The 27,244-nt window shown below is 42.4% G+C and overlaps 1 protein-coding gene across 1 annotated transcript in view; it reads right to left on the reverse strand.

The window, feature by feature from the left end:
- Positions 1 to 1,517: 1,517 nt before the first annotated feature.
- LOC123760618 (protein turtle homolog B) overlaps positions 1,518 to 27,244 on the reverse strand; it is a 223,250-nt gene continuing 197,523 nt past the window's right edge. Inside the window, exons 5-16 of the mRNA XM_045746344.2 lie at positions 24,098 to 24,249; positions 21,269 to 21,413; positions 19,160 to 19,290; positions 18,465 to 18,624; positions 17,405 to 17,556; positions 14,990 to 15,131; positions 13,099 to 13,259; positions 12,426 to 12,564; positions 11,264 to 11,596; positions 9,263 to 9,375; positions 6,433 to 6,885; positions 1,518 to 2,219 (exon numbers count right to left, since the gene is read on the reverse strand). Coding sequence (XP_045602300.2) covers positions 6,442 to 6,885; positions 9,263 to 9,375; positions 11,264 to 11,596; positions 12,426 to 12,564; positions 13,099 to 13,259; positions 14,990 to 15,131; positions 17,405 to 17,556; positions 18,465 to 18,624; positions 19,160 to 19,290; positions 21,269 to 21,413; positions 24,098 to 24,249 — 2,072 coding nt within the window. The 3' untranslated portion in view covers positions 1,518 to 2,219; positions 6,433 to 6,441. The remainder of the gene's footprint in view (positions 2,220 to 6,432; positions 6,886 to 9,262; positions 9,376 to 11,263; positions 11,597 to 12,425; positions 12,565 to 13,098; positions 13,260 to 14,989; positions 15,132 to 17,404; positions 17,557 to 18,464; positions 18,625 to 19,159; positions 19,291 to 21,268; positions 21,414 to 24,097; positions 24,250 to 27,244) is intronic.

Below are 27,244 nucleotides of genomic sequence, written 5' to 3' on the forward strand. Positions count from 1 at the left end.
TAAGCTGAACTAACATAACTAAGTCAGTAATTCATATTCCTAATATAATAATATTAATTCAAATAAACCAATTGGAAAATAAAAATTAAACTAACGAAAATCACTGCCTGTTAGCCAAATCGGGCCTTGCATACTAGGCATACTAGGGCATACTTCTTACCTTAATATCTCTACTTCCTTGTGATGCTTCTATACTTCATCCAGAGTTTATATTGCTTTTCATTATGTTAAACCTGTGTTCAATTAACCTTGATGAATTCTTGGATATATGCTTTGAGTTCTTTGCAGACTTATTTTTTATATACTTTGATTTAATTTTAATTTGATCTAAGTTGAGCCATTTTTTTTCCAGTTTGGCTGTTTGTTGGGTCTTTAGTATTTAGTAGATAGGATATTATATAAGTATTCTTTGCATCATGTTCCCGTTTTCCCCCTTCTGCTTCTCTCTATCTTTTGTCTGTCCCTTCACTAAATTTTATGCTGACCTTATTGTTTTCGAACTTTGTTTTGATGCATTGCTTCTTCAACCTGAGGTTATTTCTATATTGCTGATCTACCTTGTATGTGCATTCCTAACGCCTCATTCTACAATATCACACATTGTCTTTCTCTCTAGTACCGCCTTTCACAGAACCTCTTCCGGGAAATATCTTGGCTTTACATACACATATCTTTGCAGTAATTGAGATGTTTATCATAGCTGATTGTCCCTATTTTGTTTTCTCAGGTGACATAGAAACTCAGTCATCAGAGCCCCCATCGGTGACTGGGTTTCTGAGGTCATCTTACACAGTTTTCTCAGTATAGGCTTCAGGGGAAATTTTTATCTAATCTTGATCGTCCATTCTCATTTCTCAGTGTCGTTACTTCAGTTACGTCAGTTACATCAGTTACGTCAGTTACGTCAGTTACGTCAATTACTTCAGTTACGTGTTCTGCGAGTAAACTTATCGTTATTGTCTTTAGTAGTTGTGATCTGTGTCTCTTCACGTGTATTTCTGGGTCCTTCGTCTCCCCCCCCCCTCTCTCTCTCTCTCTCTCTCTCTCTCTCTCTCTCTCTCTTGTATTTAATATTACAATACTATCTTTCCTATAATAAACTCACTTGCTCACACTTCCATTACGTTCTATTCATGAGTGCAATGACATCCGTTTTTCTGCTTGTTTTTCCTTACTATTAGAAAATAATCATGGAAAACTGCATGTGTTTAAACAATGTTTATAAATTCTGCATAAGTCTGCTCGTTTACAAAAAAACAGGAAATGCAATTAAAAACATTTAAAATCTGCTTAAATTTATGTTCAATTGAGTATCTTTTTAATATATTACTTTGCACAGAATGACAGGTTGCACAATAATATGAGCGCCTGCAGTGCATTTTCAAGTTTACACAAAATATAATAGTTCTGAAATGATAACTAATAATTTTTTTAAACGTCAACACTTTACAAAACCTTTCCATTAAATGGCCATCCAATTATAAACCTAGGTAAATGGAGGAAAATATTTCAAATGATTGATTTATAAGAAGTTTTATTGGATCTATAAGGAGATTCCAACACATCTATACTGAGGTTCCTGTCCACAGCCACTAACACTGTCATCACCAGCTGACTGTCATGGTCGCTTGTAAGAGGAGCAGCCTCACTGTGCCGCTACAAGCAATCCACAGCGTGCCTTAGAATACAAAAATTCTTACAATTACCTGAGCACAACATACACAAAAAGGTGTTCTGTTTTCATATCTATGAGAGCAACATGTCCAATAAATGCTGTGATTCCCGATGGTGTTCTTTTATCATGTCAATGAGAGCAACATGTCCAATAAATGCTGTGATTCCCGTTGACACTAATTATAGAATCACTTCTGTCTGTTCATGGATAAATTGTAACAGTTACACTGGGACTCAACACAGCATAAAAAGTGCTAACGGCTTCGGCCCAACAAACACAGCACTCAGTACTGTTAATTTTGTGTCAGCACTTCGCCTCTGTGCCTTCAGAGTCGAGTTTTTTCAACAACAGTCGTGCAATAAATTTCCAAGTGAAATTCTTCTACGTTTTGTTGATGATGGAAAGCCAGTTGACCTGCTAAAAACGCGCCAAATTTGTGACTGGTCGAAAATTCACATCACTGGAAGACACATAATATAGCCTTTGAATATATCTTCCCTTGTCGATATGCACAGGTTCCAGTTACAACACTAGCACCATAGATCTGCTGAGAGAAAAAATTGATTAGTTATTGAACAATTTGAGGTTAAATTTCTTGCTCTTCCGCATTGCCTTCCTCGCGCTCTCTAATGCACGTGTCTATATCTATAAATTTAAATATCTGTGTCTGGTCTGTTCGAGGTTAGAGCCCTGACCTCCGAAACTACGTGAATTGCTGCAAAAATGTCATCCATTTTCAGTGCTATTGACACATTTAAATTTAATTTTGGCTAAATATCTAGTCCATTTGGTGCATCAGTTAATCATACTGATCAGTTAATCATATACCGGATGGGGTACCCGGGTGCCCTTCCCTTATCGGTTCCTCCCCGGCCTTCCCCAATCCGAACATTCCCTCCTACTCCTCCTCCCCCCGCTTCCCGTGTCCCTCGTTCTATCTCCTTTCCCTCTCCCCTCATCCATCCACCCCTTCCTCCTATCTTCCCTTTCTCGACGTCCTTCCTTGGACGGTATATATATATATATATATATATATATATATATATATATATATATATATAATATATATATATATATATATATATATATATATATATATATATAATATATAAGCAACTCGTCCCTAAGGCTGCTGCAAGAACAGTTAGCCAGGCAGCAGCCGACATGCTGAAGCCAAAACAGCTCGGTTTTGGTATACCCAAAGGGTGTGAGGCAGCACCTCACGCTGCTAGAGCCTTCATTGCCGACATTACAGAAGAGGCTCCCTGATCAAACTGGATTTAAAAAATGTTTTCAACCTGGGAAGAACGGATGCAGTACTCCAAGCTGTCCATAGTTATTTCCCTTCCCTCTACCCATTTGTCCGCTCTTGTTATAGCAAGGACCTGAAGCTGTTATTTGGTAAACACGAAATTGACTCACGAGATGGTGACAACAAGGTGATCCCTCGCTTCTGTTCTTTTCTGTCTAGTTATTAAAGAAGTCACTGAAAACCGGTTCAATGAGCTCAACATTTGGTTCTTGGACGATGGTACTCTAGCTGGCTCTCTGGACTCCCTCCTCGAGGACATAAGAACAATTCAGGAGCAAGGAGCAAATCTAGGCCTCACCTTGAACTCTTCCAAGTGCGAAGTAACCTCTTCCAACCAGCACATAATAGATCGAACAAAGGGTGTTTTGCCTGATATCCTTACACCCAAACGTGAGGACAGTACACTCATAGGGGCTCTTCATGAAGCGAAGGCCATCGACGAGGTCCTTGGTAAGAAGATCGCTGACCTGAAGAGGATGGGTGAAAGGATTGAAGACATTGATGCTCACGTCGCACTTCACCTCATCGCTTGTCCCTCTCCAGCCTGACCTACTTTCTTAGATGTTCGCAATCTATCAATAGCCGGAGGAGTACGACAGCTTGCTGAAATCATTGTTAGGAAAAGCCCTTAACCTTTCTCTCAATGACTCACAGTGGAAAGAAGCCTCCGATCCTGCCTTCCTTTCTGTTGTTCGCTCAGCAACACAAATGGCTGTTCCAGCGTTCCTGTCCTCTTCAGTAGCATTTGACAACCTGGTGAAGGAAATCCTACTGGATTACCTAGGTCAACAGGCAGGAGTACACGATCCCAGTTTTATACACCGCACCACCAAATGGGTCTCTCGTAAAACCAGCACTCCAACCACCACCATCTAAAGCCCACAAGCAATCCAGCTGGGTAGGTAAGAAATTCCCATTGTAGACCGAGTGGCTATAATATGCCAAGTAGCTGCAAAAACAACACAGGACACTGCTAAATATAGAGCCATAGCAGCTCCCCCATGCAGGTGACTTCCTATTAGCAACCCTCAATGTCAGCAACGGGCACACGTCTCACACCGCAGGCTCTACAAATGGCAGTGGCTTTCCGCTTAGCTTCCCCAAATTCACAGTGAATATAGGTGTATTTGTGGCGAGGCAGGGGCTGACAGTACAGCCAGCATGGCCTCCTCTGGTCAGCATGGCCTGCTCTGGTCAGCATGGCCTGCTTTGGCAAAGCACAGGGGAATGGCACTCAAGACACAGGGAAGTCAATGACATCATTAGGAGGAGCCCACAGCTGGTTGTCCAGCAGAGAGAGAGCCCCATTACCTAATGCCCCACAACACTGACGAGACGGTTGGTCGCCCTTGTGGGATCACAGTGAAACCCTGAAAGAATGGTAGATAGTTGGTGTGAGACAACACATGCGTTTCAGCCTTGGCTACCACCTACGTTGCCTTCAGTGTTGCACATTCAGGTGGTGCTGCCACTCACAGGGAAACAGTCAAGTCCTGCAAATACAAAGACCTGGATCACCACTACAATTTAGCCCCCATTGCCTCAAAGACGCTCAGTGCCTGGGGTAAAAGTGCCACCAATTTTTTGAAGAAGCTGGGTTCTAAGGCAACTGAAACAAGAGATCCTAGAGCCACCAGCTTTTTTTCAGCACCTCAACGTGGCGACACAGAGGGAAATCGCATACTGCATCCATAGATTCTGCCCGCCCTCTGAGGAGCTTTTAAGAGCTCGACAACCGTTGACAACCAACCTTGTACCTTGCATGTAACCAATGTTGTAATTTTGGGTAAAGAAGTTTTAATATAGAAATTATATATATATATATATATATATATATATATATATATATATATATATATATATATATATATATATATATATATATATAATATATATATATATATATATCAGTGAGTGAACAAAGTGAACTCTAAGGGCATAATCGGTTAGTTTACGTTAACAACAACAACAACATACCTCATTTGGGATACAGAAATTCTGATAGTTGATGTGCAGCGTGATCAAGGTCAGAGTCATCACTTAACAATTGGATGACTACATGTAAAACACAAAATGTGCTCTCACGAGTAAGAAAGGGCAAGAAGTGCGCATCCACCAGAGTCTAGACTAATACAATAATTTCGGTTGGCTGGCTGGGGCTGATGACTATCCAGAGTTGTCACAAACTACACCACCTTTCGCTTCGGGCTCACCATAGCCCGTGCTACTTGGGACTTTTTGTTCCAAGTAGCGAATCTTAAACAACAACAGTACACTACCTTGTAGTATAACGCTTGTGATGGCCGGGCCGGAAGTCACGACTGCCACAAGTAAGACCTTGTAATACAACACACTATATATATTTTGTAATTTCAATGGGGGATATGTAAACGTATTTCGGTGAAATTATAAAAGGTTTAAATTACGTGCAGTGTTGCAATTAATACGGCAAAAATGTATATACACAAAATTATTTCGTGAACCATAGGTTAATGAAGCTTTATTTTTGAGCATATTCTCGAGGCCTTCAGTACACTTCTTCCTTCACAAAATTACAACCGGCTGAAATTTAGTTTTGGTGATCGTTGGTAAGCTCCTCAAGTGCTGCTAGCAGAGCCTCAACACGGAGCCCAATACCATCTTTAAGATCAGAAAATCCATTTATTACTGCAGACGAGGAGTCACAATAACGTGGCTGAAATATGTTGACCAAACCACACACACACTAGAAAGTGAAGGGACGACGACGCTTCGGTCCGTCCTGGATCATTCTCAAGTCGATTGTGTAGTACCATTCACACAATCGACTTGAGAATACAATCATTCTTTTTTTCTCCATTTATTAATCTTTCTCATACTGTCCTTACTTCTAAGGTTCTCCCCGGACATACTAAAGAGCCTGCGATACATTTTCCTATGTTTAACTCCTCCTTTAAACTAAATAAAATTATTCTCTTCTCAGTCTTAGTACAATTCTCCAGACATGTTGCCATTATTGACCTTGTCTGATTTAACAGTCAGTGTGTTAGATAAGAATTTGTAAGTAGTAATGGATAAAGGTGACTCCAGTCAGACCTGATCACACCTTCAAATGATAGGTGACTGGTGCAAGGCTCAACTTTGCAGTTTTCTACCACTTATCTAAGTGTCGTCTTATTCCACATATTCCACCATACAATTATTGTTTGCTCCACTTTACTATAGCCTTCTGTCAGGCTTTGTCGAACATGGATTTACTATTTACTCTGTTTTCTGCTAACTTGCCAAAATTCTATATTCTGCTACAGAATCTCTCTTATTGATAACTATCAGTTATTCAACAGTCTTAGCTTAGCCTGAGGGAGTAGCAGTCTTAGCTTAGCTTTTTTCCTGAATAAAATTGACTTTATCTTCATGCATTATTTTATACACCAGTGTATAAGAAGTCCAGCCTACCATGACGTACCTTTTTTTTTTATACAGAGCTTTCCTTTTGACTGAGGATAAGTGGAATTACAGCCTCCGGGTCACCAGGGTGGGGATCGTGCCTGAGGGAGTGCCGACGTCCTATGGAAGCAGAGGAGGGTGTCCAGAGGGGATGCGGTGTTGACGCCGTCTGTGACTGCCCACTGTGGGTGGGGTTAGACTGGTGAAGGGTGTGCGTGGAGGTGCTGGTGACGGGCTGTGATGAGTAAGATGGGTGTTGTTGTGACGGTGGGTAGTGAGCTTGGCTGCGCTTGTGGTCCAGGGTGGCGTAAATCACCCTCTGAGGGTCCTGATGTGCAGGGTTGGCTGTAGTTCTGAGGGGGTCGTGGTGCTGAGGGTTACTCGTTCCTCTGTGAAGGTCAGGGTGCTGAGGGCTGGAGCTGCTGCCTCCTAACACCAGCTCAGCATACTGTACGTCGCCGGCTGCACACGGCTGTTGGTAAGATGCGTACACACAAAGAAAATATGGTATTAGCAGTAAAACAATTGCATACAGTTAACTAAAGAAGGTAACGTCTACAACATCTATGTTCACATAAGTCTTGGTAGATGACTTTCTAAGTGTTTGATCTGATGAACTTTGGCCATTTTCATTGCCTACTATAAATCAATTTGCCCGAAACGCTATGCGTGCTAGTGGCTTTACAAGATTGTAAAATCAACATCATTCCTATGTTCTCTCTTAACCCCCAATGTACCTTCTTGTATATAAATAAATCAAAAAAATGTATGCTATTGATTATAATTATAATACATCCTTCTGAAGATGTATTATTAAATAAAGTACTTAAGGAAATTCCTGTCTTAATCCTTCCTTCATGGTCTGACACTGTTTTATATATATATATATATATATATATATATATATATATATATATATATATATATATATATATATATATATATATATATATATATATATATATGGCCTCTCAACAGCCAGCTGACTGGTGCCTCCAAGAAACAAATATCCATAACATTTTCTCTTTTTAGGTAAATTGCTAACATAAACTGTCGCTACACAAAACATCACTTACTGGAGACAAGGTTAGTAACACATAGCTCAATTAAGCTAGTCTAAGCATCTGGCCTACAACCTCTGAGAGTCAAACTGACACTCTCTCTCATATACATACACGGATTTACACTTGGATCATTACTGACTGGAACTCTGGCCTCAGGATATGAGACCAATGTCCTACCAACCAGGCCAAGAAGGCTCACAATAAGGGAGGCTCGCAGAAGGTCCTAACTGGTACCCTCAATGAGACTTTAAATCTTTCCTGGAGCACCACTAAAATTGAAACCCCTAAAGGCGCCTAAGACGGCATCACATTTGTCTGATTGTAACCATCTCGCCGGTAAAAGGATTGGGACGTCTGCGTTGAAGCTCTGGCCAAGATCAGGTGGAACTCTACCTGTGAACACCGCTACGCGGCCTGAGCACTTTTCGCCCAACACTGATCAGGCTTCGTTGTTAGTAGGGTTGAGGTGATGTGGCCCAAGGTGGCAGGGTGGCCTAGGGCACCAGCTGTGATCACTGAATTGATACATACTCCCTCACTGTCGGAAAATCCGACACCATTTAATAATCATACAGATAATAGCTGTATTGTATAAACAAGTTAACCCATAGAAAACGTAACTTGTAGTGGAATTACCGTCTAAAGAAAACGGGATATCATCACCACATACTATTATATTCACCACCTATTATGGTGGGAATTATTCTTAAATACATTAGTCTTTGGACTTTACCATCATAAAACATCTCATATAAATTAACTTAATTATCAATATTAAAGTAGAGTAAATGTGACCCTTCTATCACTTATTGACATCTGGACAATGTAGGCCAGGCGTCAGGGAGGAAGGAGGGGCAGCCATTGTTGTGTCACCTCCGAGACGCGTGGAGCAAATTCGGCTCCTATCATATCTGGACAATGTCGGCCAGTAGCGTCAGTAGTATGGAGTGTTAGCCATTGTTTGTATTAGACCAGAGGTACACGGGAGCAAATACGGCTCCTGTTAATTTTACTTGGACGAAGTGTTATGGAAACCAAAGGTGTACCATTATCACACGCTGTCAACAAATTCAAGTTAAGTGTTCTACCGAAACCTTATTTATCTATCATTAGTGGCCATTAATGTCAGGGGTAGGGTGACCCGGTTAGAGCACGAGGTAGCCTCAAACTAAAGGTAATTAAGCCAGGTCTTCATTGTTCCATGTACAGTGTTTTCTCTGAAATACCTGTCATATACTAGGTTTCTGGCTTCACAGTTAGCGCCCTTTTGACAGGAAAAGACGAGGAAGCATGCTTTGTGCATCAGTTACCAGGGTGATGGAAGCTACCTCAAAGAGGGAAAATGTGGCGTCTACAACCTAGTTATACCTGGTGGACTAAAGCTTGCTGTACAAATAAGATAAGGAACCTTTTCAATGTATGTAGTCTATTACTGTAGTTTGATTGGCTGCATATATATAAATTAATATAAACCCCCCCTAATGTGTAGAGGATCGATTTGTGAGATAATGAGATTATTGCAGAAATACAGTCCACTTATCATTATACAAATTGCTATCGAAGTATATAAATTAACGTAAATATAAATTCATATAAATTAAATAAATATAAATCTCACAGGTCGGTTCCCACACTCACATTCACTCACTCATTTTCTCATTCTCTCACATTCACCTCTCTCTACCTGTCTCTCGCTCATTTTCTCCCTCTCTCACTTTATTCTCTCTTACCTCCTTCTGTTTCTGCCAGTAACTTAGCTGCGGCAGAGTGGCAGCCAGCACTTACCTGGTAATTAGCGAGAGTGCACAGGTGCTGTGCCCTGGGCAGTGTAGCGTAGGTTGAGGGTAGCGAGGCAGAGCTGATTGTGTTGACACCTTCCACCACCCACGACTCTGCCTCTGTGAAGGTAAGTGCTGGTTAACCTTACTCTCTCTCTCTCTCTCTCTCTCTCTCTCTCTCTCTCTCTCTCTCTCTCTCTCTCTCTCTCTCTCTCTCTCTCTCTCTCTCTCTCTCTCTCTCTATTTCTCTATGTTGGGTACGGTGCAGACATCTTACACTTGTTCCACACATGTATGTTATGTTACATATTGTTATGTTCGTATGTTGTGACAGCAGGTCACCCGAGTGGCAGCCAGGTCTTGGCTCCCATTACTCAGTCTAACAGATGTCAGTAACCTAAGATATGATTCAGGATCCAAAGAGGGAAAACACTCATTGGTGATCCATATGTGTGTTCTGCCAGTTGCAGACACGTTTGCGCCTGCATTACAAGAGCTCAAGTCTACACCATGTACACCTCCTGCATGCTCCCACTCCGTTGGTCTGGTCAGTCCTGACAAGTCAAGTGGAACACTTCTGGACCTTGATTCACAAAGCAGTTACGCAAATACTTACGAACGTGTACATCTTTCCTTAATCTTTGACGGCTTTGGTTACATTTATTAAACAGTTTGAAAGCATGAAAATTTCCCAATCAACTGTTGTTATTGTTATAAACAGCCTCCTGGTGCTTCGGAGCTCATTAACTGTTTAATAATTGTAAACAAAGCAGTCAAAGATTGAGAAAAGATGGACAGGTTCGTAAGTGCTTGCGTAACTGCTTCGTGAATCTGGCCCCCCCCTGGAAGCGACTGGAGCATTGTTGTAGAGTCTCCTGCTGTGTGGAACAAGTGGAGAGCCATCGCCACGTGTATCTTGGTTACATGATACATTGTTGTCTGTCATTTAGCTAGCTAGTAAGCACCACTAGGATTTCGTTTATTTCTGTTACGTTAGAATTTACTAAGAAAATTGACGTAAATTCTTCAAATTTTTCTTTTTCCCTCGTCACCCCGGAAAGGGGAAATTATATAAGAAAGACCCCATGTGAATGGTATAACCCAGAGGAGAGAGACAGAAACAGCAGTGTTAAATGTTGAAAAACAGTCTAGAACTTTTACATTTGGAATCCCTGCCAGTATAATAGTTCTGCACATGCGCAGAGCATTGTCATAGCAGGAAAGCGTCATCCCCAGGACAGTGTAAACAGCAATATAAATACATGTTTAAAAAGTATATTCAGTGCTGGAAAATATACAGAAACAACAGTGTTGAATGTTGGAAAACAGCCTGGAACTTTATAAAACATATAAATGAACTATTGGGAGGTGTGTATGAAACATTATTGGAACCGGGGTGACAGCTAGCTGACACAGACAGACAGACAGCTAGACAGCTAGCACAGAGACAGCTAGCACAGATGTGCTAGCTGTCTCGTCCACTTGGTCTTGGGCAGGGTTGGAGACCAGTCCGGTGATCGTTTGTGTGACGTGTGGCGGCCTCCTGCACTAACGATAAGTGCATTGTACCCCATTCATACTATAGTGGTGCTTCCTCTCTCTATTAGTGATAGGCTGTTTTAAAACTAAGTTTATTTATAGAACCCAATCCATATTTATATTTATTATTATAAGTTTATGTAGGGTGTAGGTGGTGTTTTGTGTATGTGAATATAAGAGAGGGTGAGATCAATGATTCCAGTATGAATCTTCTCTATATTTCATATGTTCTTCACTTGAGAAGGAAGTTGAAAAATTAGCTATCCAAATTTCATTTTTTCAGTTATATAATGTTCTTCACTTGAGAAGGAAGTTGAAAAATTAGCTATCCAAAGTTCATTTTTTCAGTTATATGACCTGGTGCTAAGAGATGCATTTCGTTGAGCCTGTCAACATTCTCAAAGACAGAGGTGATGGGACACACGTTGCCATAGTGACTGGCATTATTCTCCGTACAGGCACTACTCACCTGACTGGGGTATAACGTCGGGGTTCTTCTCATCACAGTCTCGTGATGATGGCGGCGGAGGCGGGATGGCGTCGCTGAAGGTGGTGGGGGACACCTTGGAGTGAGAGGCGGTGGTGGCAGCGTCCTCACGGCTGCCACTCCCGGGCTCCTGCTGTATGTTGCCCAGCCGGCACTGCACGGCGCCTCTCCTGGCGTAGTGGACTCTCATGACAGCACAGATGACGATGATCACCAGCAGGAGGCCGCCCACGGCACCCAACACTAATGCTATGATCGGTGTGAGGCTTATGTGATGCGATGACTTGTTCTGAGTAGGCGAGGGTTTGACGGCCGCTGTGACCGCAGGCAGCCAGGGACAATATGACCAGGAGAGAGGAGAGAGACTGTCAGCGGTCAATATTTATGTTCAACCCGTCCTCCGACCCTAGTTATAAGTCAAATACTGTCTTGTGTAGATTTTAATGTCAGCATTTGACAGACCTGGCAACCAGTTGACAGGATGAATCTTTACTGCAGTTTAATGACAAACTTTTCGATGCTCGTATGTAAAAATATTGTTATATATTATGGGTTTATGCATGGCTAGGCAAGGTGTTTTTGGTGACACATTGAGGGCTGAAAGTGAGCGAAGCAGGTCTTGAGTTATAGCTTTGAATATGGTCATGTGGATTAAATGTCAAATCAAGACAAATGGATTTTAATGTCAATAATTGGTTTATACCTTCTGAATCCAAAATACTTTTTATCTCAACGATGGGCTAGTTTCTTAACACATTGGTAGGAAATAGGTAAGCAGCAGCTAACCTCCAGGGATCTTGCTCTTAACGAAGAGTGTCTGGGATAATTTTAGTTTCAAAACTCTTTAAAAAAAAAAATAGACCCCCATGTTGGACACATGTTTCCTAAAACAGCATTTTGTTATTGTTCTATCACCACTCAACATCTGTGTTAGGAGTTAAAGTTTACACCTGAATGTGAAGCATTTACATCATAAATATGTACCAACTGACTGCAACAAAATTTACCATTTACACGAATAAAATAAAATAGCCAAATCTGCAGAATAAAACCGATCTCAATGCCAGCCAGATTGATCTACCCTAAACTACTCCTTAATGTTTCCACTCTCGCCCTGGACTTGTCAACGATGGCAGGACCTCACCTGTGCGTCTCTCCGCCATATCCTTGAGGGTGAACACCTGGAGGCTGACCTCCTCGCTGCCACCCTTCCCATTGGTCGAGTACACAACACCTCGAAAGCCCAGGCCGGCCGGCAGACCTCCCACTGAAAACGTCGGCACCTGCAGCCATGGCAGGTGTGTATCAGTGGTGCAGCATGGGAGAGACAGGTGTGTATCAGTGGTGCAGCATGGGAGAGACAGCTGTGTATCTGGTGCAGCATGGGAAAGACAGCTGTGTGTCAGTGGTGCAGCATGGGAGAGACAGCTGTGTGTCAGTGGTGCAGCATGGGAGAGACAGGTGTGTATCAGTGGTGCAGCATGGGAGAGACAGCTGTGTATCAGTGGTGCAGCATGGGAGAGACAGCTGTGAAGCAAAAGCAAAAAAAGCAGGAGGGAGTGGAGGAAATACAGAAGGCAAAGGACAGAGGAAAACCGGAATAGATGTTTCCAGTTTATACCCTCCTCTTCCAGAGGGTATAAACCAGAAATATTTTAAGACATTTCTTTGGGAATGTCTGAAAATATAGATGAATTCTTGTTATAAATAACTTGCAAACCTCACTGAATTGTGCTTTCAAGTTATATTTAATTCCACCTTTGTGGTGTGAAAAAATACACGTAAAGAGAGAGAGAGAGAGCGGGAAGAGCACTGACCGAGTTGGTGGTGTTGGCGAGGAGTGTCTTGGTGTGTGGCTGGTAGAGCTCCAGGATGAAGGTCTGGGGCAGGCCGCCGTCGAAGCCCGCCACACACCGCACGTTCACCACCTCCACGGACAGGTTATACATCGAGCAGTTGTGCACCGGGTCGGGCTTACCTGTCGGTGAAATGCTTCGTTAAAGCCACCTGCAGGTGCGAAACTTGGTTAAAGCCACGTCGAGGTGCAAAACCTAAAGCTACGTTGGGGGTGCGAAACTTAGTTAAATCCACGCTGGGGTACGAAATTTGGTTAATGCCACAGGGTTGGGATTACTGGAACAAGACACTTGGTTAAACCAGGAACAAGTAAACATGACGATTAAGAAATTTGTCACCGAGTTGTCTCGTTATTCAGCATTACAAAAGCTTTTATAGGATAACTTACTGTAGTATGAGTACCTTATGCGGACGCTATTGTGATCCTGAGTACCTCAGGCATTATATATTCTTTCTGTATCCGCGACTGAATTGCGATGTGTGAAGTCACTTAACAAATCCAGAGTCTCATATTTAATGATTGTGATGCAGCAATGGAGAACTTGTCGGAGTACTTAGCCGTTTGACGAACACTAATTGTTGAAAAGTATACGGAAAAGAACCAACTACACAGTGGTTGACGTGTATAAGAAGGGGGCAGGATTGTAGAGAAGAATAATGAATTGCGTGTAAAAGAAATATTGTTGAGAGATTATGAAGGTAATTGAATTTGTTTATTTAATTACCTTCGTGAGTGGGCTGTATATTGAATATTTGGTATTGAACTGTATTCCATAGGTATGTAAATTTTTACACAATTCCACAGTGGGGGGAGGAGGGTTATAACGTTAGTATTAATTGGGATAAAGCAGGCTTAGTAATGTTCTTATTTAAAATTATTATTAATATTTATATATTTAATTTGATAATTAATTTCCTACTCTATCCCTTTGTTATTAGTCAATAGATTTAACAGCTTAGCTGTTTAGTATATCCATAATCCAGCGTGTGGAGTGGCGCCATCTGTTTCTCAGGTCCTTGTGTATTCTGGAGGACCTCGAGAAGAACATCAGTAAGGCTTACTGGCCACCGTTCCTGCCGTGTCCGCCCTGCTGCTACCCAGCCTGGTTATGGGCTGCTCGGCGCTACCTTCTCCCGCGAAGCCTTACGTTAAGCTCGCGGGAGGAGAAAAATTGATGGTGAGGAAGAACCAATACATGAAGGGGATCGGGGGGGGGAGAAAGGGGGGGTTAATCTGTTTAGCATTTTGGAGAAAACGTAAATTTGTAAAAGGTGGTAAATTCCCAAGAAAGGAAAGATTACACACAGAAATGACAAAAGCGTGATGCATCGAACAAATCCACAAGGGCCGTGACGAGGATTCGAACCTACGTCCGAGATCATCCCAGACGCTGCCTTCTATCGACTGAGCTACGACATTGTCAAAAGAACTTCGGTTTCAATTCTTTTTGATTATGTCGTAGCTCAGTCGATAAAGGCAGCGTCTGGAATGATCTCGGACGTAGGTTCGAATACTCGTCACGGCCCTTGTGGATTTGTTCAAAGGAAAGATGTTTTAGGAGATAGTGATCATGAGTATAAAGCTATTTGGAAGCCCAGGCTAACTCTAAACTGAGAGAGTGTTGGTAAGAAATGACTGGGCATATACAGGAAAATGCGAGATATCTCTGACCGTATATTTATTTTTACAAATTATATAGAGAACAAGGTATGCCATGAGAGGAGAGCAGATGGAATGTCACAAGCACTAAGCCAAGGCGCAAACAAAGAGTGTCAAGAGATATGAGCCTAAGCCAGTGTGGTGAGAGGGAACATTACCGTGACTGGGGGCGTGGAGGGAGCGCCACTCACCGGCGGGGAAGACGTGGAACACACAGGGGCGGCGTTGCTGGCCGACAGCGTTGGTACCCACGCAGAGGAGGGTGCCGTAGTCGAGCTCGGTGTTGGGAGTATAGCTGACCGTCGACCCGGTCTCCCACACCTGGATGTGGTCCTGCCACACACCGCACACTCCTTACTATATGTGCTCAATCCTAATGACTTAGTCTATTGGGCTACTCATGCCTGTGCCACCTCTTGGCTGGTCTAATCTTCATCAGTGAATCAACTTAATCTATCTCACCAGCTTCAAATTGTTACTGAACTCTGCCATTTAAACCACAAATAATTGACCCTTGCTTTAATAACTTCTGAACACATGATTATTCAATATATCAATTACAAAATGTTGAATGAATTTAAGTATATATAAATAAAAATAATAAAAAACTGGTTCTTAACTTATAAACTGTAACATATACAGCTGCGTGTGATTAGTGACATTATACAGCATAAGTAATGGTAATGTCTTCTCACAGACATGTTGCAACCCGTTCTCGCACTTTCGTATAGTCAATATTGACTTATTAAATACGTGCATATGTGACATACTAATTTATTGTGAATATTTTAGTTTACCTTGGAAAGCTTCATAGAAAACACCGACCTTACCTAACCTTCTTAGTATGTTTAGATAAGCATCTTATTGCTTCGTAATTACAATTATTACTTAACCTATTATAGGTATAGGTTAACCTAACCTAACCTATTACTTAACCTATTATAGGTATAGGTTAAATAATAATTGTAATTATGAAGCAATAAGATGCTTATCTTAACATACTAAGAAGGTTAGGTAAGGTCGGTGTTTTCTATGAAGCTTTTCAAGGTAAACTAAAATATTCACAATAAATTAGTATGTCACATATGCACTTATTTAATAAGTCAATATTGACTGTAAGAAAGTGCGAGAACGGGTTGCAACATAACATGGGATAAAAACCCACACTTGTGTATTTGTGATATTTATGTAAAGAATTTATACCAAGTCTTTCTCACTCTCCGGAGTGCTTTGTCAAGGTCTGAGTGTGTGGTATAGGACGAGACTTCCATCTCAACGGCTAGTCTAATCTAGTCGTTGAGACTAGATTAGATTGAGACAACAGCTTCATTATTTGTCGTTGAGATGTTGAGATCTCGGCCTCACACACACTCAGACCTTGACAAAGCACTCAGGAGAGTGTGAAAGACTTGGTGTAAATCTTTACATAAATTTCACAAATACATAAGTGTGGGTTTTTATCCTATTATACAGCATATAAATACCTACACATACAATGAACACTGTAATTATATTTCTTATAAATACATTATCATTATTAGTAATATATTTTTAATATAATATTAATTTATTATTATTTTTTAATTGCAGTCATAATGCAACTACTGTTGTTGTTATTGTTGATTTAGGGGTGACGATCAAGGGATCGGATGCGCTCCGGCGTACCCGTGCTCCTTAAAGGTGCCCTCCATCCACTGCCAAACTTTGTTTATCTCCTCCCTGTAAGTTCTTGATGCTGTAGGAATATACGTTGAAGGGAGGACCATCCTGAAGAGGGGAATCCGCTGACGTCCGGTCCTCAGAAGGTCCCGCCTCTTTTGCTGCTTCCTGTAGAATCCTCTCTGGGTATCCTCTGTCCTTGGAAACTGACCAAAGTATATCAATATCTTTCTTGAGTGCGCTGTCAACACTCGTTATCCACTTTATTCAGATGCCTGACGAATAGGGGAGAGATCTCTGTAAGGATGTTGGGTGACAGGATGTATATAAGAGAGAAGAATGCAGGTTAGCATCCTTATAGAATACTTTAGTATGGAGTCTCATTTCTCCGTTCAGGTAGCTACAGGTGTCGAGGAAGGGCAGCTCCTCAGGGCTAGATTACCAAATCTAAAGCCAAATTTGGGTTGGACACCGTTAGCCCATGTGTGAACATTCTAGACCTCTACCTCCCTGCGTCCCATTACTCCAAAAATGTCATCAATATATCTGAAGTATAAGAGTGGGGCCGGTGTATACACCTTGCCTTGCTCCTCGTGGGCTGTGTGCACGGAGACCTCCGCATTAACAACACTCACACTCGGGTAAGCTATACGGGAGGTTTTTACGGTAAGCTTTAAGCTTTAACACACCGGAGCGTCTCCTATAGGACCTGGCACTGTACCACTCTCGCTCTCTCCAAAGGACGTCTTCCTTCGGCGTCTCGTAAATCGTCTGCAAGTTCTCCTGTGTGTTCCTCAAGGAAAACTGCTACTTTACGGGCTGCTTCCACCTGGGGTATACTTGGATACAAGGCCGACACATCTAGTGAGAAAAGGTGGACTCCTTCCTGCAATGGTTAGTTACTCATAATTGTTTTGAAGCTCCAGTAACCTAATGTCCTAACTCACCGGAGGAATGTCAACACTCTCGCCGCTGTTGTTGAAGGTCCACTTGAAGGCTATGGGGCTCGGGTGAGCGTCTAGGTGACAGGGGATGTTTACCTCCTCGTACCTGGCCGCGCCGTGGTAGGTCATCTGTGGGTTGCGACACACGGGCGCGTCTGTGGGGGTCCAGGAAGACTGTCACACACACACCAAAGTGGATATTTATATAGCACTGATGAAAGGGACACCTAGGGGTAAAATAGTGCCGTTGTAGTATAGTGGTAAACAGAGATTTTGATTGGAAAACGGCATTTTATTTTTTGTTTTAATTCGAGAGAGGTGGTTAAAGGAGAACGTTTGGAATATTGTGTTTTTTTTATGGAAGATTGAACTGGCTATCATCATTACCCCGCCTCCCGCTTCCAGGAGGCGGGCAGCCAGTTGCCCTGAGGAGATAAGAGAACAATATAGGATACCTTGGCTTCAACATTTTATAATTAACTCCTCTTACGCAGCTCTTTCCATCCTCGGTAATGTCTCGGGGACCACCACACTCACCACCACCACCACACTCACCACCATCACACTCACTACCATCACCACACTCACCACCACCACACTCACCACCACCACCACACTCACCACCACCACCACACTCACCACCATCACACTCACTACCACCACCATCACCACACCTGTAAGTTATAGCACTACTTCCCTGTATGTTATAACATTACTTCCCTGTAAGTTATGACGATACGTCACTGTACTTTATGACGTAACCGGCTTATACTTCATGACGTAAAATAGGTGTTTTCTTCAATTAAGAAAGAAGCTTACTATTTGCTTCATTTTATCATTATGAATAAAATATGTGTTGCTGCAAGAAATACAATGTAGACTTATTCCCACACACACTCAAGATTTCATTATATAATTAATAACATTCGAATAATAAATGTGAAGTGAATGTTTTATAATGTTAATGGTGAGAAAGAAGAGGAAAAAGAGAGAGAGATACACGAACAAGAGGAAAGTGACTGCCACTTGTATACGAATGAAGAGACACAAAGATGTGACTCACACTTGACTCTGAGCTTGACGGGGTTGGACTGTCCGTCGCCCTCGATGTTGGAGGCGACGCAGTAGTAGCTGCCGGAGGCCGTCCTCGCCACCCTCTGCAGCACCAGACTCTGGTTGCTGATGATCACCCCGGCTGACACGTTGTGCTGCAGCTCCTGGCCCTGTAACGAGACAGTGTGGAACGCCTCTCTCAAAAAAAAAAAAAAACCGCTCAGATCAGCCTATATATTGTGTTCATCCCCATGGATGTATGTTTTTTTTTTAATGATAAGGGGGGATATATGATTACTGATTCTCAGTAATTGCTGATATGTGTGGTGCTGGAGATTAATTTTTGTGAGGGCATCTCCATAGACCCAACCCGTATCATGTGTGGCAGTGATCAATTCTCTCATGTGTGGTAGTGATCACTTCTCTTATGTATGGCAATGATCAATTCTCTCATGAGTGATCATCACTCATCAAAAGGAGTATATATATATACACAGTATCCACACCACAATTACTCTGATTGGCCAAAATTGCCAATACATTTTGTCAACACAACTAATTATATTACACATTGGTAAACAATTTTTTTTTACTAAACGACAGTAACATTTAAACATTTGTTTACGGTAGTTTTTTAAAATGAACGTTGCTTTAGTTCACTGTTCAACAATGTGAGTGATTATTGGTGCGTTAGCAGTGACTTACCTCATGGAGCCAGACAATCTTGTAGACCCAGGGGTTGGCCTTGATGGAGCACTCGAAGTACACATCGTCTCCCTCTTCGATGTCGCTCAGATTGAGGTTCCGACCCGGGTACAGCGTCGACATGGGAACGTCTGGCAGGGCAGTAAACGGTAATGGAGGGGGAAACACGTATCGTACAGGGATATAGATGTAATGTCTCTTAACAGGTATAAAGAGCACGAGGGTACAGCTGATCTACATATTGTAAAACACATCAAATTGGTGTACAGTGGGCGTGTTGTACAAATGTACTAGGGATAGATTAGTTGTATAGATGTACATAGGAGTGGTTACTTGTACAGGTAGGTGTACATGGAATGGGTTAGTTGAACAGGTGAACAAAGGGTAAGTTAGTTGTACAGGGGACGAGTTAGTTGCACAAGAGTACAAGGGATAACTTATTTGTGCTGATTGTGAGGAGATCTTCCCTCACAGCACAAGCTCATGCTGTAAGGGCTGATTGTGAGGAGATCTTCCCTCACAGCACAAGCTCATGCTGTAAGGGCTGATTGTGAGGAGAGCTTCCCTCACAGCACAAACTCATGTTGTAAGGGCTGATTGTGAGGAGAGCTTCCCTCATAGCACAAACTCATGTTGTAAGGGCTGCTGGCTGGGCGCAACTCCCTTAGTTCTCAGCCCTCTTGAGATAGTGGCGCCCCTGGCGGAAAGCCATTGAACTAGCGATGGCGCCAGAAACAAGAACAGTTGCGCGCACCAATTACAGGCACTTGAAGCCAACACTTGGGAGGCCTAGTGCTGTGATTGGTCGTGAAGTGATGACGTCACGGAATCCTCCAGGGGCATCGGGAGCTCCCCAAGAATAAGGCTTTCAGTGCTAAAAACCCAAAGTGGAGAGACGCTGCCTCACAGAGCTCGGAGGCAGCCAATTTTCACCTACGTCTGTAATAATTAAAGAGACTTTTCCATCTGTAATGTACCAGACCCGAATCACTGGTGATTGCAGGTGCGATTGGATTAACATCTAATAAGGATTTAATTGCAATTACATCGCCAGTACGGATAAGCCGTCGACAACAGTGAGGGTTATGAGACAGTGGAAAGACCTGTTATTGTTTTAAATTTAGCTACTCAGAACGAAGAAAGACCTTGTTGAGCCACGTGTTATAGAATAGAGAACCATTGAGGTGGACCTCAATTACACATGTGGAGTCTTGTGTAGGGACTCCTGCGAACTAGTGTCATATTTAACGACTCTTGAGACTCAGTGTCACGTGTTACGTCTTAAAGCAAATGTTGCCAGTGAAGCAGTGACACATAACTAGTGACAACTGTTGTGAAGTTTGTCCTTAGAGCTGTGAGTTGTTCTAAGTGAGGTGATCTTCGTGTGTGTAACGGGGTCGAGGTGGGGGGGGGGGTGTAACCCTTGTCTCAGTGGACTCTGTGTCACGCGTATTCACATTAACTGTTGTGTCTTAGTAACACCGATGACTTTCCTTGTTGTTAATGTTGTCTGTGTTATAATCTAACAATAAGTGTATAATTAGTTAGAATTATTGGTGTGTTAACGTAATTATTTGTGATTGCCTTAGTGACAGTGATTAACATAAATTAATTGAGTGTTAATTAAAGTGTTTAGTGTTAATGACTTGTGTATTGTTGCTTCAGTAACAGTGTTAATTGCATTGTTGTTCTGATATTGCAAGTGTCAAGTGCCGTATTTGCCAGTGTTCATAAAGTGTTCAGTTAGTTTACTATTGTTTATAACATGTCCAGAGGGTGGAGCCTGAGGTCTCATATCACCTGTCAGTGGTGGGTTCGGATCTCCTGCTGCAAGAAGGTGTTGTTAGCTGCTGATGTGACACTGTGTTGCATCAAGAGTGAACGTGACGGTACGGAGAGTGAGCATGAAGGTAGAGAGAGTCAGCGTGACGGTACAGAGAGTCAGCGTGACGTTACAGTGTCACCGTGACGGTACAGAGAGTCAGCGTGACGTTACAGTGTCACCGTGACGGTACACAGAGAGTCAGCGTTACAGTACAGAGAATCAGCGTGACGGTACAGAGAAGAGTCAGTATGAAGGGTTCAGAGAGTCAGCATGAAGGTACTCACAGTAAACATCGAGGCGCCACTCGTCCAGGAGAGGGAGAGAGACGAGGGCCGGGGACTGGGCCAGGCACGTCAGCACCCTGCCGGCGTCAGCCACCTCTGGTGTCAGCCGCAGCTCGCTCGTCGTCACATTGCCCTCCTGACTCAGCTGACACACACACACACACACACACGGGGGGGTAAACTGTAATTAATTTGCTCGTAAATAATCAAGTGAATACATGCTCTCGGTAGGTAAGTCAATCATAAAGCTGTATTTGACCTCAAGTCTTTATTAAATTACACCAAATACACTTAATAGCGATGAATGAAATGTTTGGTATTATATTTAACAATCTCACATATAAATAATTGGCATAAGATGCTAGCAAACAATAAAATACGTTTTCTATAGGTGTACACTATGTGTGCCAGATACATATAAAAGCCGCTGACCTTGCTGTCATACCTCAAACCTCAGGGGGGACGAGGTTATTACCTCTGGCGAACGAGGTCAACCCATTTGCTGACACTGAGCAGTCAACTGACAGTTCATTCTGTGGGTGTAACAACCCCTTCCCCCCCCGTCTCAAAAGTGTTATAGGATCTCGGAGAGGACGCCATCAACATGAGGAGACCGAGGCTGTTCAACTGGCAGACCCCCTCATGGTGTTCAAGAGAGACCTCGATGAACACCTCCAAAGGATACCTGAATCAGTCAGGTTGTGACTCATACGTCAGGGTGCGAGCAGCCGCGTCCAACAGCCTGGTTGACCAGTCTATCAACTAGGAGGCCTGGTCAGAGACCGGGGCCGCGGGGACCTTGACCCCCGGAATCTATGCAATGTAATCGCAAGTTAAGACAAACGTCTCATCTTCCCCTATTCGTCCTCTTCTTTCCCCCCCCACTTCCCCTTTCCCCTAGGTCATCCCCCTCTCTCCCTATGACCTTAGTCCTTCCCCTCCCCCTCTCTCCCCTCTCTCAGAAAATGCATTATATAGGACTGAAACAACTATATGGGTATCTTATCCCCCCCCTTCATCCTCCCCTCTCCCCCACCACTTTGGCTTCCCCAGTCCCCCCTACCCTCCTCCCTGTCACCTACTCTAACCCCACTTTCCCCCCTCTTCCCCCATCAGAAAATATATTATTAAGGAACTGTGCGAATAGATGGCTGGAGTATCTTTACAGCAAGTTCACACTCTACGGACATCTCTTCCCCGATTTCATTACGTAGTCATTTGAGACTTCATGGAAATTACTCCGAGGTGTTGAGTTACACGCTATATTTCTTAAAGCTTTTAATGTAGGCTTGCTCCTCCCAGCCTATGACCATTCCATACCCCACACTATACCTCCTAGAAATTTAGGTGAGACTAGCCCAAAGTGTCTGGCCTCCAACTTTGGACTTAGAGAAAGACAGAGATAAACAGATAGATATTCTCTCTTATTGGTATAGATCTTGCTATAAAAGCATACCTGATTGTCTCTGTTTCTCTGTCTTTGTCTCTTTTTTTTGTATAAAAAATATAATTTTCTCCCATTTCAGTGTGAGTAGTGTGAGTGGTCAGCAGTGAGAAGATTTATTTACTATGATAAAGGGGCAGGGCTTGAAAAACAGTAGAAGCTGGGGGAGGATCGCCTGTTTTGTGCTACTACGGACAAATTAAGGATAGCAGGAAATTTCTTTTAATTTTCCTGAGATCAGTGAAAAATAATCTATATGAAAGAGATTTTTTTTTAATATTTATTTTCAAAATATTTAGTTGTATAGTTTTGGCGGGCAATGTCAAAAATCATTGTGGGGATCTGAATGCGACCTTGGCATTCAGATCCTGTTTCTTATTTTATTTATAGCGACCTGAGCTAGCCTATGTCCGTCCCGTACCCTAGACCAATCACTCTTCTAATTTGGGTGACAATAGCCCAAGTATTTGGTCTCTCTTATTCTATCTCTCTCTCTCACTCTCCCTCATTATCGCTCCTCCTTCCATGATTCCTTTTCTCCCATTCCTGCTTCAACCTTTTTCACTGTCCCTGTCTCTCTCACTTTCTCTTCCTCCCACCCTCTTTCTTTTCCCCTCTCCTTTGGTTTCTCTCTCTTTCTCTCTCCCTCTTTCAGTCACTCACCTTCTCTCTTCCTCACTCTTTTTCTTCCCCTCTCCGCTCTCCCTCGGTTTCTCTCTCGTTCTCTCTTTCCCTTGCTCTCTTTCTGTCTGTCTTTATATAATGAGAGCTTGGGGGCGTTTTGAGTGACTAATCACCTTAGTGTCACCCCAGTAAGGTGTACTGGGCTGGTTGGGCTTCGACACGGTGTCTCCCGCCTTTCTTGCTTTTACAGAAGCTGGTGATCACGTCGCTCGAGTGTGTGTGTATTTAACGTCCGTGCATTTGATGTGTTGTAAAGTTCGAAAATGAATAAGCGTGTTGTGTTTAAACAACCAGGAAACGTGTGTACTGAACCGAGTTGAAAAGTGTGATTTACGTAACTTGGTCACGTTGTCCTGCTGAAAGCGTGTCTATACTTGTTGTGGTCTGTTGACCGAGATTTACTTGTGCTTGTAATTTGACGTGCTCGCGGTCAAACGGGTAGTAGAACGACGTGCTCGTAGTGGGAGTGTGGCATGGTGTCCCGTGTGTAGGGTGAGCTATGTTGAGTGTACATATATATAGTTCCCTGCGTACAGTGTGAGCAACACAGGTTAAGACGCCCCGTTTTTAATGCTTGAATCATGTTTATAAAGTTTACTTGTTGGAGGTGCGAGATGTTAGTAAGGTAAGATGATGTGTAGCGTGCGGTATACATACCATGATGTGTGGTATAAAGGTGGTGGTGAGAGGCAGTAACTCACCTTGTCAGTGTGAGTGTTGAGTCTGGTGTTGCCCAGGCGCCAGGTGACAGATGCCGGGGGCCGGGAGCCAGCGGCCTGACACACCACGTCGTAGGGCCGGCCGGCGCTCAGTGGGTCCCGGCTGGTCAGCATGCGCACCCACAGTGGCGGAACTGTCGGCCAATGAGGTGACAACTGTCAGTGGAGGGACGACACCTCACTCGTATAGTTGTGAGGTGTCACACTCACTTCCTCTCTCTCAACCTCTGCTTCATGCTTTCATTATAATCAATATTGTTCTTAATTATCATCTACAACGCTCCTCTAATGGAATTGGATTATATATATTTCTGAATTTATTTAATTTCGCAAAGGGAATGATAAATAATATTTTAATAGCGAGACTGGTAACCAGGCGCCGCATCCTTATCCTACTGGACGCCAACTGTCTCATAGTAGCTACCAAGAGCTTGTCGAGGTTGGTCGTGCTGCTCTGGCTCTCACAATCTCCCACCAATCTAGGTTTAATACAGCCCATTACTATCAGAACACCAGTGTCCACACTTGTCCATCTTGCTGGACTAAAATTTACTTATACTCCGTCTTCATGAGAATAAACTCCAGATGGACACGTTGCGTCAACATCTTTGCAACTTCTGAGAAGACTATGGACGCTTGGGAACCGCGAACCACAAGCTGAACAAATACGGTTAACTTAAATATATATCTATATCTATATATCTATGTATATATAACTAAAAATATATCGGTACCAGGCATGTTTTCAGGTTTTAACATCACCAAACTGTGGTTCTCATTATATTACAAGCAAAAAGCTACAAGTTTATATTGATAGTTAATGAATCGTTCTACTTGAAAACTATGTTGAAATAACATTAGCAGTCTCCGTGGTGTAGTGGTAAGACACTCGCCTGGCGTTCCGCGAGCGCTATGTCATGGGTTCGTATCCTGGCCGGGGAGGATTTACTGGGCGCAATTCCTTAACTGTAGCCTCTGTTTAACGCAACAGTAAAATGTGTACTTGGATGAAAAAACGATTCTTCGCGGCAGGGGATCGTATTCCAGGGACCATAGGATTAAGGACTTGCCCGAAACGCTACGCGTACTAGTGGCTGTACAAGAATGTAACAACTCTTGTATATATCTCAAAAAAAAAAAAAAAAAAAAAAAAAAAAAAAAAAAAAAAAAAAAAAAAAAACACTTGAATGATTACATTTATCCGATTCAGTTAATGTGGAGATATACCGTTGTCGAAATTTAGCAAACAGGCGAGAGTTAATTATATAATTCCGTTTACTGGTGGGTGGAGTCGTCAGCAGAACAGAAGCAACAACGGCCGTTTGCTCTGCTTAACACTGCGTTCCACATTAAAGTAAAGGTCCTTCGATACCGGATACAACTGTGCTCAAATTCGTTGAAGTAAACTGCGTCACATTGCTTCTAAGCTGGTATACATAAATTTAGAGCAAGCATTAATTTGCCACCGTTCCTGCAATTAGCCTAATGACGCCTCCCACATCTTGCACGGGCTAACTGCCGTTCCTTGCAAAGAAATTTGTTACCAATGATTAGCCAACAAATTAAGAAATCCATTAATATCAGGAACTGAGAGGAGCATGTTTGTTGTTGCCATTGTGGGCTATAGTCAGTTGACATTGCAACACGATAACGCAAAAAAACTACAATACACATGATAACCAAACCACACATCAGAAGATTGAGAAACGGCGACGTTTCGGTCCGTCCTGAACCATTATCAAGTGTGAATGTCATCCAAGTCATCCACACGACTTGGTAATAATGCTCCAGGACGGACTGAAACATTGTCGTTTCTCCGTTTTCTGATGTGGGGTCTGGTCATCCCCTGGAAACACAAACCGAAACTGTCTCTATTTTCCGCTTGTTACAACTTGTAATAAAGTTGTTACATCTTGGCTTAACGTGTTTATGACGTATTAAAATGTCATTACAACTTGCTATATTGGTTGTTATAACTGATTAGGAGGTGTTAAAACTTGTTCGAACGTTGTACCAACGTCGTAGTTTCGGTGTGTGTTTGGCGGGTGATCGTTACTTCAGCCACGTTATTGTGACTCACCGTCTGCATACATTACTCGTTTTCAGATCTTTTCATGCAATTGCACACAATTATCATAATAATCGACATTTAACAGTGGCATCACTAATTGACTAATACACCTGAGTGGCAATGATGCACACCCTTCTAGGTCAGTAAGAAGTATCATTGAGAGCATTAAGCAAGTTACTAATACTTTCCAGCATTGGTAAACTACAGTTGTTTTGCTTTGATTGAGCTGTCGCCATCTCAACCTAGTATTATTGCGGAACTCCTCGTTCTATTATTGCCTACGACGGCGAGTCAATGTAGGTGCCTTTTATATACAATCGATACTAACTAGGTTCCGGATATTGATGCTCATGAGAGACTGATAATGAGTCTCTCATTATCGCTCTCATTCATCACCTAAGGAAACTGGCGATAAAATCTTAAGTCAGAAAAGGATACAGTTATCTCACAGGGAGCAGCCTTGATGCTTTTGTTATCGTTCAATCATTGGGAGTAAATGTAGAACATTTTTTTAGAACACAGCAGACATAAAAAGACTTAAGAACAACTAAGGCAACTATTTAACAAAATTATCGGGTATGCCAAAATATTTCATATTGTAGGAAGCTTCCGGCACACAAACTTAAATGTCAAGCAGAGCCGACACTTGAGACCAGCTCATACTCGTCGCCTTGAAGATGTCATCAATTGATTGAATCAAACTGATCCTGACACAAGAAAAAAAAACGCATCACGTTGCACATTATGGGAGCAAGAGATAATTAATGTTAATACATAATAAAGCAGAGGATCACACATTATTATATTATTATTATATTATTAGAGAATTACATTATTATCTTCCACTATAAAAAAATATTACAAATGTAGTTCCATACATATACTCAAGCAGTAAGGTATACTCCTCTCTGGAATACACCCCCCCCCCCACTTATCTGTGGTTTGATATGGCGGCTTTTGTAGATGAGCATGTGATAATTTCTTTTCCTTCATTCATATGTTCTTCTTATGCTCTTATGTTATATAAATTGCATTAGTTTAGATTCAGGAAAGACCTG

This window comes from Procambarus clarkii, chromosome 21 (assembly GCF_040958095.1).
Source record: "Procambarus clarkii isolate CNS0578487 chromosome 21, FALCON_Pclarkii_2.0, whole genome shotgun sequence".
NCBI classification, from domain to species: Eukaryota; Metazoa; Arthropoda; class Malacostraca; order Decapoda; family Cambaridae; genus Procambarus; species Procambarus clarkii.